This window comes from Bactrocera dorsalis, chromosome 2 (genome assembly GCF_023373825.1).
Source record: "Bactrocera dorsalis isolate Fly_Bdor chromosome 2, ASM2337382v1, whole genome shotgun sequence".
In the NCBI taxonomy this organism is placed as follows: domain Eukaryota; kingdom Metazoa; phylum Arthropoda; class Insecta; order Diptera; family Tephritidae; genus Bactrocera; species Bactrocera dorsalis.
The window spans coordinates 73,687,242-73,701,505 of NC_064304.1; the positions used below are offsets into that span (position 1 = coordinate 73,687,242).

The window sequence follows — 14,264 nt, forward strand, 5'->3', positions numbered from 1 at the left end:
AAGAAGGAATAGTGTCGCACTAAATTTTACATTTCTAATAAAACCGTGCATTTGACAATTTAACTTTTACATTGTTTGCAGTTATCTAAATAACTGTGGACCTCTATTGCAAAGTATAGAAAAGTGCCGTTGTGACAAAACACACAGCTACTTGTAATTTCGGTGTGCGCGGTAAAAGAGAAGCAAACAAAGGTAAAAAAACGAAAGCAACGATTTTTGGGTCTTCCAGCGTACTTATTCTTGTTGTTGTCACTTCGTGTTCTCGAAAGAAGTCTGGGTGGTGAAAGTACCAAAGTATTTTTAATTTTGCACAATTCTCAACTATAGGTATTTCGCATGCCTGCTTTAGATGCTTCAAAAATTCGATTTTTTTGAGGATTTTTTTGGAAGGGAAAGAAATAATTTGTTTAACGTTACACTCAAGATAGTGGGGTGCAGCTACCACTGCGTTAATTAAAATGAAAAAAAAAAAACCGTTTTATTTTTGTATACACTTTGTTTTTTAAACAATTTTATTTAGATCACTAAATCAATATTTTATAAAGTTTGTAAATATAATCCATGGGAGTGTCGGCGAGATTCCAATTCAGAGAGTTATTTGCCGGTGTTTGCGATCGAGCTGTCGCGGATTCGTATGTCAGCGAATATGTACATATACGAGGGTTGACAATTAAGTAATGGGAGTGATTTTATTGCCGCGCTTGTGGTAAACCCTTTCTCTTTTTTCGGCATCCCTTCCCTCTCCATTGATATACTATACTATATGTACCATTGCTCTAGCTTGTTTAGTTCGCCTGCTGCGTCAAGTTTAGTAGACGTGTGTTTGTAGTGCTCATCACGAAAATGGAAAAAATGGAGCAAAAGCAGCCTTGAATGACCAGAAGACTGTTTGGAACAAGTAAAAAACGATCCCAAGTTGCTTGATCGAGTTATTACAGGCGATGAAAGCTGGTTTTTTCAATATGACCTGGAAACCAAACGCCAAAGCTCACAATGGTAATCTCCGCGCGCCCCCGCCCGAAAAAAGCTCTCATGAGCAAGTCGAAGGTGAAAACGATGATTATTGCCTTTTTTGATAGCCGCGGAATCGCAGACAAAGAATTCGTTCCACCGGAGAAAACTGTGAATCAAGTATACGATTGCCAAGTACTCGAAAGATTGCGAAAACGAGTCAACAGGGTGCGCCCAAACATCGCTCGTAACTGGATCTTTCATTACGATAACGCGCCGTGCCACACGGCCCTCAGCGTGTCCCAGTATTTGGCCTCTAAAGGAATCGCAGTGTTGCAACAGCCGCCTTATTCGCCCGACATGTCACCCTGTGACTTTTTTGTTTCCTAAAACAAAATCGATGGTCAAAGGAACCCATTTTGAGTCGATTACGAACATCCAGGGTACTTGCGGACATCCCAGTCGAAGCGTTCCAGAAATGTTACGAAGCATGAAAAACGCGCTGGAATCGCTGCATACCTGCCCAAGGGGACTACTTTGAAGGGAATGACAGAGTTGTAGAATAATTTTCAAATATACGGTTTTTAATTTTCAGAATAATTTTCAAATATACGGTTTTTGTGGAATCAGTCTCATTACTTAATTGTCATACCTCGTATGTATGGTATATACAAATGTTGATATGCGAAAAAGGTCAGCGCGTAGGGACCGTGTGGTCAACGTTTCTATTCGAAAGTATAAAACGAATATGAGAAAAAAGCGGTGATCTAATCCTTTTGTTAGGTATTAGATAGTGGCCATTTGCTATGATTAAACCCAATTTGTCCCCAGGTGTGGTGTGTTGGTGGATGTTACTTTCAGATGTTAAGTTTGGTGTTCCTATTAGGTGAGGTGAGTTGTGCTAGGGTGCGCTAGCTTTTCCCGGATAGAGTGGGGCAGGCTTAACCCATTTAAACATAATTGATTGAAGCGAAATTTCTAGTATTTATAGATATATATTTAAACACCATGCCAAAATATTTTGGATACGAAATCTTTTATATTATGCCTTTGGGAAGCAATTGGCCGATGCATATCGCATGCGCATTTGTCGGCGGGCAGGATAGGTCGCAATTGCTATCGGAAACAAAAAATTCAAAGACATTCTTATTTGTTAATAATCTATCTTCTAGTTAAACTAAGAAAATTCCAAAAAAAGTGCTAAATTCTACAATTTTTTAGAAATTAAAAAAAGTGGTTTTTGACCATAAAAATTTTACTTTATGTTATTTAAAAATATGTATGTTCAAACTTTTGTTTTTTTAGTTTTAATAGAAGATAAGTTAATGCCAAAGATAATAAATTCCCCCAATTCCATGCGACGTTAAGTTTTCCTTCCCGTCAATTAAGAAAAATCGTAAACATTACTAATGTGACTGATACACGCACAACCTTTCACTTCAAAATTTAAGTAAGTATGAGATCGGTCTGCATACCGCACTACATATACACGTTGCTACCCGTCGCAACAATGATTTCAATTTTGTTCATACCTGTCTATACACGATGCGACGATAAAACTTAAAATGTCGATTGCTAACAGTGATTTGCTGTAAAACCAAATTATACATACATTACATTGGGTAGTCAAAAAAGCATTTTTGTATTTTGCCAATAGACATCGTGCAGTCGTATATCTCCAAAAACAAATTAAATTCGAAGAAGTTGAAAAAAGTTACAGCGATTCAAAAATGAGTGAAAATAATGCAGAAATTCGCTATATTTTGAAATTTTTGTATAAAAAATGGAAGAATGACGCGCAAGCCACCAATGAAATTTGCGAAGTTTAAGGAGATGATTCTGTATCAGTTCGTGTAGCTTCCATTCTGGAAATTTTGATGTGAAAAATGTACGTCGCTCTGGTCGCCCTACAAGTATGTTGAGAAAGTCGATGAAATTATGGAAAAGATTGACCAGGACTATCACATAGTTCATCATCAAACGGTTTTGAACGATTTAAAAAAAGATTGGCTTTAAAACTAAGCTCGATGCTTGGGTACCACATGAACTGTCTGTGAAATCGAAGCATTTCTGAAGCGAATGGTAAAAGGAGACGAAAAGTGGATCAAATACGACAATAATGGTTCAAGCGTAGCGAAGCTCAACAAATGGTCGCAATGCCAAGATTAACGCCTTGAATGGTTATGCTAAGTGTTTGGTGGTATTGGAAAGGAAATCATCCACTATGAGCTGCTCCAGCCTGGTCGAACAATTGATTCTACAATTTATTATCAACAACTGATGACATTAAAAAAGCAATCAAAAAACGGCCAGAACTGATCAACAGAAAGGGTTTCGTCTTCCATCACCATAACGCTAGACCACACACATCTTTGATGACTCGGCAAAAACTGGCAGAGCTTGACTGGGAATTTTTGATGCATTCACCATATAGCCCTCACCTTGCACCATCGGATTACCATTTGTTTGCCAGAAAAGTTTTACACCTATGGAAAAATGTCTCCAGCGGAAAAATGGCAAAAAGTGGTCTACCAAAATGATACATGTAGTATTTGGTTCATTATACGAGTAGTTCATTATAGATATAAAAAAATTAGTTAAACGATACGAAAAGACTGCCCATATACTTATGAACATACTTTAAACACATAGTTTTCGTGAGTTCAAGGCGTTAGTGGAATTACTCAGATTTAAGAAAATAATAAGATAAGTATATGTTTTTAAAATGTAATGCAAAACATTAAATAATGGGATCAAAACTTTCTTTTAATAAATAAGGTTAGCAGTAATATTTTACAGCATTCATAAAGTGAGTATAAATTTAAGTGAAAGTGCAAATCTCAGTATTGTTGCCTTTTATATTTCGGTATTCGAGAACAATATTTTAATCATCGAAAATTCCTTCACTTTTTTTTTTTCAATTCTCCATTAAGATCAATACATTGTTGTATGCGTTTGAAGCACTTTGCAAGTCTGATTTAGATAGCTCAAAAACATGAATTTTGAACGCCTTTTCAGGTCTAAAAACGTTGCCCTCTTAGTTTATTATTATTCGATATTTATTATCAAATCGATGTTTTAAGTGCTTAAAAACGCAGTTCTTTCATTCATTTTATAACAGCTCGCATTATCATTGTAACGAGTGGAGGTTATTTTTCTTGATTTCTGACAAACAAATGGTTGTATACTTCTCAGAACTTGCGTTGTTCCAGTGACTTGTCCAATTTTTCCAAAAAACAAACAACTATTTTCTTGGAAGTGCTTAGCGCGAACAACTTTTGTTGGATTTAGCTCGCCTTGAAACACCCATACAGTCGACTGCTGTTTACTTATGGGCTCATATGCGTAAATTAAAGATTCATCCAAGATGACACGAAGTCATAGACCTGTTTCGAGACCCCGCTATTCGTCTTGTGAAGATCTTGCACTATCAGTTTGCGCACAGTATCAATAGTTTCCGGAACAGTAACTACTTCGGCTTCAACACAAATAGCGCTCGTATGGCAAAACCTTCTGAGTATGCGTACCATCAAAAATGTCAAACTTCGCGATGAAGCTCAACTGATTATAATACAAACATAGCTCCACTAGAGAGCTCCGAAAATAAACGCGTCCGATCGCTGCTAAATTCAAAGTGCTATTGGAGGAACCGATAACTTGACAAATCAGACTTAAGCTTACGTTTGCAATGCAAGCGGAAAAAATGTAATATTTAAACTTCGAAAATAACAGTATTTTCCCACTATTTAATGGATGTTATTACTCATGTAAACCTTCCTCTTCAATCACTCTATCTATTAAAAAAAAAACGATTTAAGCATCTGTGCATTTATTTAGAAAACTCATCAGGAAGAGAAAATAAGTTACAAATTATTTGTTGTAACACTTGTAGCATAAAACACAGATCGTATTAATGACGCTTGTGTACTCGTACTTCTTGAACAGAAACTTGATAGAGAACTAGTAATTTTTGCCTACCGCCACCACATGTATTAGTTAAAAATAAGGAAAGTATTTGAATACAAATCGGTCAAGAAGTGGTAGTAAGCCCGGATATTCTGATTTTGTACAAATTCCTCAACCCCAAATGCCATATAGTGCTCAAACGACTTAGAGGTTGGAAATTTTATGTTTATGGCTATAAGTCGTTTGAGCACTATCTGACTGCTTCCTAATAGGAAACATGATCAGTTAGAAAACTATTGTAGTAGTATTTTAAGATGAAGATAAAAGCCTATTAAAAGGTTATCTACAGGTTCAGGTACAGCAAGGTGGACGGCGAGGGTGCACTGAAAATCGCACTTCTTAGCGCTCAAATGAAAATGGCGATATCACTTTTTGTTATTTTCGTGTTCATCGTGACATCCTACGTTAAGCAATGGCTCTAATGCATTTGGCCGAAGCACTTCATCAAGATTTGTCAATGAAGTATAAATGAAATAAAGTTACGCCTGTTTTCCATATAACAAAATTTTAAATACCCTGTTTCCTGTTTTACAACACACAAATCAAACACCAATGAAGTTATTAGAAGAAAACTTTGTACAAAGAGTCATGACATCTAGCTTGTCGAAATGGTTGTCCGAAATCGGAATATAATTAACCCCACAGATACCAAATATATGGACTTAAGTGCAAATTACCTACTTTTTACAGAAAATGTCGGTCAATCTCTAAAATATAAAAAAATGTTTTTGGTTCCCATACCTCTCGTATACTTCATAATGACTTTCAGAGTCTGGGCAATACATTTCCTAGCCTACAAATCCACTTCTGGTTAACTTTATACCGCATACAGCGGTCAAGATGTAAGATGTCATAATGAAATACAGAGACCTTGTACTAAAAATTACTGAAATCACGTAGTTCCATAAACTAAAAATAAGAATTTTCAAATATCTCGTTGAATTTATCCTGATCTGTGAGTTTTCTTACTAATCTAATGATAGATTTAAATGATAAAATTACGCACCATATTGACATAAAAAAGGAAAAGTGTCACTTTAAATTTTATATTTTCTATTAAACCTGGCATTCGACAAATTACACTTTTACATTGTTTCAAAATTGCAGTATTGCCAAGATATAGAAAAGTGCCGTTATAGCATAACGTCCAGTTCTAGAAGAGATAATAGTTTTCGCACAGGAGTTTATAGAGCAATTAACCGGCCTTTGCTCGATTAAAGAGCTACATAATTTAGATCCACAAAAAATTAAAACCTATTTTACTACATTAATTCTAATCGAAAAGAAATCGAGTTGAAAATAGAATGCAGCTCGGCGCGTTGTTGTTCAGGCTGTAAATTTAAGTGCATTGATAAAATAGTAAACAGCTGAGAAATTTTAATCATTAGAAAAACTTCAAAAACAAGTATAACAACTGATTGTAATCAAGCCGATCGTTAATCAAGTAGCCGACTGTTCGAAAGGCAAAACCTGGTTTCTCAATTACAATATTAATGTATACATACATTACGATGCAGTTAAAGTGGAGTGTTTGGGATACAGTTAAAACGTGGCGTGTGATATAGTTTCAGTGTAAATTTTAAAGATAAAAGAAAGATCCCATACACGAATACGGTCAAATGGTTGAAAGGTTTGCAGTATCAATCCAACTAAAAATAAAACTATTTTAATCGATAAAAGTTAATTTCGAGTGTAGTGATATAAAATACGGTAAAATATAAAATGTCGACGGGGGAAAGTGATTTAAAACCAAAGTGAGTATTCTGTTTCTGTAAAACCTTTATGCTCGATCGGTGGATCAACATAAAAATAAAATCGTTATCGGCCACAGGTGAATTTCGGGAATTTACTTAAACTCAAAAACATTTGGACCTAAGAAGTGAGAATAAGCAGCTTGAACAAGAAGAAAGTTAACAAACCCATTTTACTACAGTAACAACTATTTAAAATGCCCTGGAAAATGTAGTAGTGCAGTTGAAGCCCATAACTTAAGAAAGTCGGCAAGATATTGAACGACTACGCATCAACGCACAAAGACAGAGAGTCAGAATTCCACCCTAACGAAGCCGTGTTTTCAGATAACGATAGTGGCGATTGCTTTCATCCCACTTTAAAGATATAACAAAACCATTTTGTTACAGCAATTCTAAAATCAAATGCTTAGTCGGTCGATTCAAGAAAATAGTAGCCGCAATGCCTACACACACAGATGACATACTAAATGCGATTGGGGAGTTTGGTTTTAATTTGGACAACACACGTGACAGGATGGAGCCAGATGAGCAAAATTTCACATTTTTCCAACTTCGCCAAAAACAAGACGGGAAAGATATGTATTGGCATCAAATGAAATGAGAAAAGTCGTATTTTGTTAACTCCGGCTTTTAGAACAATAAGTCATAAAGCCGCCCCTTAGCAAACAGTACCAATGTACACGGCAAGCGGTAACTAAAAAATCGTATGCAACGGTCAAGGACTTGTTACAGTGGTTAAGGAGTCTTACCAGAGTAGGGAAAACTTGACCTAGGCCCCATATAACTAATAAAAATGGTAAAAGTTTTAATTATTTTTACAAAATCGGGAAAAATTAGGAAACGTCATTTTAATTTTATTTTTCTTTAATTTAATTTTTAAATAAATTAATATTTCAAATAAATTATATTTATTTCGACTATTAAAAAGTGAAAGAAAATTGATGACCTTCATGAAATATGCATATTCGAATTATTTCGCTATCATTTCCATATTTGTACCAATAGAATTTCTATGACACATGCACACACACACATATTATTTCTTTGGCATATTTGCCTGTATGTTTACGAAAGCAAATGCGAGCCATCTACATACATATGTATGTATGTACAGTAGAAACTCGTTTATCCGGCCCTCAGTTATACGGATTCGCGATTATCCGGACTACCAATCGCGACCAATTTATATGTACCTACGTAGAAGTTATAGAATCATGAACGTGACGGAACTTGCATATTCCGCTCGCGCAGTGTGGGGTCGCTGCCGCTGTTGTCATGTAAAAACTTCATGTAAAAAGTCAGCTAAAACAGGGTTGCAATTATATTTTTCCATGACATTGCACGCAAATATACTTGGTTTTTGGTCTGACATATTTTACAGCCCTTGCAAATAATTTTCTGCGTGTGTTTGTTGTTGTGCCGGTGCACCGAGAGGAAATATATGCAATTCTTGCACCGTGCAAGGGATTTGCAAGAGCGAAAGAATACCCCTAGGGTGATACTGTGAGTCTACTACAACTGAAACGAATTCGTGATATAGCAGCAATGAAGAGAAAAAGTTGCTTACGTTAAATGACAATTACCATTTTAAACCAAATTAAACTTATTACCTACCTACTTATATCATGATTACCAAATGCAAATTACCAAATACATATTGTAGACAAATTATTCGTACATACGTACCTAAATATTTTATTGTATTTCATGATTAATGCTGCAGTTTAGTATTACGTATGTAGTGTAATCTAAGAAAATATGTACATACATACATAAGTAAGTGTTCATTTCTTAATAAACATTGATTTTCGTTGCAGGATATGAATATCTATTTGTTTTTCTTCATACATTCGATTATCCGGATTTTCGATTATCCGAATGCCTATCGACAACAATTAGCCCGGTTAATCGAGTTTCTACTGTAGCAGCAATGAAGAGAAAAAGTTGCTTACGTCAAATGACAATTACCAAATATTTTAAACCAAATTAAACTTATTACCTACCTACTTACTTCATGATTACCAAATGCAAATTACCAAATACATATTGTAGACAAATTATTCGTACATACGTACCTAAATATTTTATTGTATTTCATGATTAATGCTGCAGTTTAGTATTACGTATGTAGAGTAATCTAAGAAAATATGTACATACATACATACATAAGTAAGTGTTCATTTCTTAATACATCGTTGCAGGATATGAATATCTATTTGTTTTTCTTCATACATTCGATTGTACGGATTTTCGATTATCCGAATGCCTATCGACAACAATTAGTCCGGTTAATCGAGTTTCTACTGTACATACACTCATAATAACAAGTGTCGCACGCTTCTTTCGCATCTCCGTTGTCACGGTCATCCAATGGCCGAAACTTGAGGTTTGTCAAAGAGTCAAGTGCTGAAGACATTGAACACGACAGACTGCAAGCGACATCTGTCAAATATTAAAATACATACGTTCTTAGGGACACAGGTATTGAGGCAGCTGCACAACTACAAAAACAAGTATACGAGACATTAATGCAAGCAGTGGACAATAATACCGATGGTCTATTCTTCCTGGACGCACCTGGAGGAATAAGGAAAACATTTGTCATTTCATTGATATTGGCCACTATTTAATCAAGATGTGACAAAGCTTTGACGTTAACAACGCCTGGAATTGCGGCAACTCTTCTAGATGGCGGTCGTACTGCACATTCTGTGCTTAAGTTGCCACTCAATTTAAACACAATCGCTACTCCAACATGCAATATTTCCCGATCCAGTGCAATGGGAAAATTGTTGATGCAATACAAGCTCATTGCTTGGGATGAGTGCACAATGGCACATAAGAAATCACTTGAAGCACTTAACTTCACACTGAAGGATCTTCGGCGTAATAACAACATCTTTGGTGGGTTGATGATATTGTTGGCAGGCGATTTCAGGCAAACGTTGCCAGTAATTCCCCGTGCAACGCCTACAGATGAATTGAATGCTTGCCTGAAGGCATGACATTTATGGAATAACGTAAAAACATTATCGCTAACCACTAATATCAGAGTTCAACTTCAAAATGATCAAAGTTCTGCACGATTTTCCAAACAATTGTTAGCTGTTGTTGGAAATGGAAAAGTCCCAGTTGATGCGACATCTGGATTAATTACTCTTACCAACGACTTTTGCCAATTTGTAGACTCTCAATTAGCTCTCATTGAAAATGTTTTCCCAAACTTTAGTGAGAATTATAAGAATTATTCTTGGTTAACGAGCAATTCTTGCCGCAAAGAATAATGATGTACACGCACTGAATTTCACCATTCCATCAAAAATTGCTGGCGATTTGGTGGCATACAAATTCGTTGATTCCATAACAAATCCCGATGATGTGGTAAATTATCCAACGGAGTTTTTGAACTCTCTGGAGTTACCAGGATTTCCATCACATAACTTGCTACTCAAAGTTGGTTCAGTTATTATGATATTGCGTAATTTGAATCCATCGCGACTTTGCAACGGTACTCGACTTTCGGTCAAAAGACTTATACCGAATATGATTGAGGCAACCGTTATTAACGGAAAGTACGCAGGTGAAAATGTATTTATTCCTCGAATACCAATGATTCCGACTGATCTTCCGTTTGACTTCAAACGATTGCAATTTCCAGTTCGCCTTGCGTTCGCAATGAGAATTAACAAGTCGCAAGGGCAATCGCTTAGCGTTTGCGGGATAAATTTAGAAAATCATTGTTTTTCACATGGGCAGTTGCATGTTCACGAGTTGGGAAACCATCCGCTTTGTTTGTATCAACGTCAGACCAAAAAAGGTTTCATTTTCATTTACTTAGAGAAGTTCAACTAAATAACACTTCATTTTTGTAATCGAAATGAATTCATTACTGTTGTGAAATGAAATATAATTTTTCCTCTTCAAATATAAAACTTTTTCTTCATCTTTTAATCACCAAACCAAATGTTACATAAAACGAAGCCATCTGGTGGCGAAACGGAGTTCGCCGGGTTTGCTAGTAACTAATATAAAGATTTTCGAACATCCGGCTGACTTTACTCCACGTGATTGGTGATGATATGTTAGGTATTTTAATGAAACAAATACAAAAAATATATGAAATCGGATCGATACTACGTTCAACCAAAAATAATAATTTCCACCGGACTAAGGCCCCATATAACAAACACATAACATCGGTGTGACTTCACTCCGTAGATATGTCAAGTACCTTAAATTAAACGTATGTAGTACGAGGGCTGTCTGATAAATAACCGACCTCAACGTCAAGCTAGCGGCACATCTGAAAAAAAAGTTTATACTTCAAATTGTGCATATTATAAAAGCTACTCGCCAAAATTTCAGAAATTTATCTTGCGCAATTATCTGTTGACAGTTGTTTTTGTGAGTCTATTTCGGTGATTTCCCCAAAATGGAAAAAATTAAATATCTAGCTGTAATTAAATTTTTATTTTTGAAAGGCAATACGCCTTCACAAATCAAAGATGAGTTGGACTCTGTGTATGGTGACTCTGCACCATCGTTTATCACCGTAAAATTTTGGGCAGCTGAATTTAAACGTGGTCGCAGGAGCTTGGAAGATGATGAACGTCCTGGGCGTCCAAAAACTGTAACCACTAACGATAACATCGCTAAAGTTCATCAATTGGTACTAGACGACCACCGGATTAAAGTTAGGGAAATAGCTGAGATTATGAAAATGTCAAGAGAACGTGTTTGTCACATATTAAACAAAGATTTGGGCATGAGAAAGCTGTCCGCGCGTTGGGTGCCGCGTTTGCTTATGCTAGACCACAAACGTGCGCTCATGAACATTTCCAGCGCTCTGTTTGGAAGGGTTGCAGAGATGGGAGCATCGCTGGGAGAAGTGTGTGGAGTTACATGGAGACTATGTAGAAAAATAAAAAAAAAAATTTGAAAAAGTCGCGTGCATCATGGTTAGGTCGGTTATTTATCAAACAGCCCTCGTATTAGCAAAAATAGATCAAATTAGGTGGTAATATCGAGCATCCCAACTCCCATTATACTATATGTATATGTATGTCGGTCAGGATGTCTGGATAATTATTCTCTAGATGTTGTTTGTACCTAAAGGTAGTTTTTTGACTTTAATTCATGCAAGTTCCAAGCATATAAGATGTTCGGTGCCACCTAAACTGGTCCCTTCCTATTATTTGAAAATAGTCAATTTACAAAGTCGTGCTAAGAAATTTACCTTACTATGTTATTACATCAGACTAGTTGAGGTAATATACTAAAAATCCTTGTATTATTACATCTTGTGTTAAGCAAATATTGAGAGGTCGGGGCAAGTCCATACTGTAATTCGTATGTATCGACATACATCGAATCAAGTCACAAGTATTAGGAATGTGTTATACACATGAGTAAGATAGTGTACTTCTTCTTCGTCGATTTCAAAGCTGCTTTTGACAGCAGCTGAACTTGGTATCCCTAAAAAAATAATACGGTTGAATAAACTTTGAGCAATACCAAAACCTGAGTCAGGATCAAAAAGGACCTCTCTGAGCCGTTTGACAACAAACGGTATTTCAGACAAGGCAACTCCTTATCGTGCAAGAAGTTGCAATCTACTTATGGAAAAAATAATTCGAGCTGTAGAATAGAGAAAGAACAATCTTCTATAAGAGTGTACAGCTGCTGGCGTACGCCGATGATATTGGACTCAACAACTCCGCTGTTAGTTCCATTTTCACCATACTGGATAAGAAAGCGAAGCAAATGGGTCTGGTAGTAAAGAAGAGCGAGAAGAAAAATCTCCTGTCATCAAACAAACATTCGCCGCACTTGCGACTTGCAATATCGTGCTATGATAGCCATAACTTCAAATTCGTAGATAATTTCGTCTATCTTGGAACTAACATTGACACCAACAACAACGTCAGCCTCGAAATCCGAACAATAATAACTCTTGTCAACAAGTACTACTTCGAACTGAGTAGGCAGTTGCGAAGTAAAGTACTCTCTCGACAAACAAACAACAAACTTGATGACTATGGTGACGAGCATGAACGATGAAAACATCTGATGTGTCAGTGGTACAAGTTTTCGAGAGAAAGGTTCTGCCAAAGATTTATGGTCCTCTGCGCTTTGGAAACGGCGAATATTATGTCATCCGAATAGATGAAAATACTCCAGCTCTAAGAGTGTGCGACACAATAACCGTCGGGGGAGCAGAAGAAGAAGAATGCATCTACTCTGCTGTAAAGACCAGGTGGAGAAGGACTTGGCTACACTAGGAATCTCAAATTGGCGCGAAACAGCGAAAAGAAACAACGACTGACGCTATTTTAACCTCAGCTATAACCGCGCAAACGGGGTTTACGTAATGCTAGTGTATTAGGTTACATTTTGTCTATACGAGTATAATTCACTCAGCTTAACATGGCATATATCTATATATTATATATGTATTAAGTACTTACTTATTATATAGAACTATATCCGGACGCCAGATGTGATCCGAAGGGACGTGCAGCATGTGCACTCCTCCATATTCTTTAGGTTCCCATCTTAATTTGTAGTCGTACCAAGACTGAAAAAATTTATTACACATAAAAACTTGTTATTCGTTTCTTTTTCGGTGAGAAGGCTAAAGGTTGAGTCATAAAAAACTATAATTTACTCTTTAAAAGAAGTATCACGAATTTTTTCGCAGGCCGTGCGTATTTTATTTTTGATTTTTTGTTTGGATGTGTTTCGGTTCATCATTTTTGGGTAGTCCAAAGAGCCTGTATATAATTTTTTGTGAAAAACAAAATTAAGTACGCGAGCGCATTCCCAGTGTTAACTGTGGCATATAGTGAACACATTAATAGTGCCCAGCCACTGTATTCCACAGACCTGTTCCCCTGTCTTTATACCCTGAACAGGGTATATTAAGTTTGTCACGAACACCCAGAAGGAAGCGTCGGAGACCCTAAAAAGTATATACATATATATATGAGATGTATGTTGACCTGAGTCAATTTAGTCATGTTCCTCTGTCTGTCTGTCTGTCCGTCCGTCCGTCTGTCTGTATATATACGAACTAGTCCCTCAGGTTTTAAGATATCGTTTTGAAATTTTGCAAACGTCATTTTCTCTTCAAGAAGCTGCTCATTTGTCGGAAATGCCGATATAGCTGCCATACAAACTGAACGATCGGAATCAAGTTCTTGTATGGAAAACTTTTACATTTGACAAGATATATTCACGAAATTTAGTATGGATAATTTTGTAAGGCTAAAATGTAATCTCCGAAGAAATTGTTCAGTTCGGCTTACTATAGCATATAGCTGCCATACAAACTGAACGATCGAAAAAAAGTTGTTGTATGGAAAACTTTTGCATTTGACGTGGTATCTTCACGAAATTTGACATGGATTACTGCTTAAGGTAAGGCCGAAGAAATTTTTTAGATCAGCATATAGTTTTCATATAAACCGAACACATAGTTACTAAAAGAAATGCACCTGTGAAGGGTAAATTAGCTTCGGTGCAGCCGAAGTTAACGTTTTTTCTTGTTTTTTTTTTTTTTGTTTCCTAAACTGAAGAGGTTCATGAAAAGAG

General features: G+C 36.3%; 1 protein-coding gene across 6 annotated transcripts in view; it reads right to left on the reverse strand.

The window, feature by feature from the left end:
• The window catches only part of LOC105222584 (acetylcholine receptor subunit alpha-like), a 374,463-nt gene that overhangs the window by 252,259 nt on the left and 107,940 nt on the right, over nt 1–14,264 (reverse strand). For 5 of the 6 annotated variants that reach the window (XM_049450055.1, XM_049450051.1, XM_049450052.1 and 2 more), the window contains exon 4: nt 13,139–13,248. The exons of the other annotated variant lie outside the window; for it this stretch is intronic. In XM_049450055.1, coding sequence (XP_049306012.1) covers nt 13,139–13,248 — 110 coding nt within the window. The remainder of the gene's footprint in view (nt 1–13,138; nt 13,249–14,264) is intronic. 6 annotated transcript variants of the gene reach the window in all.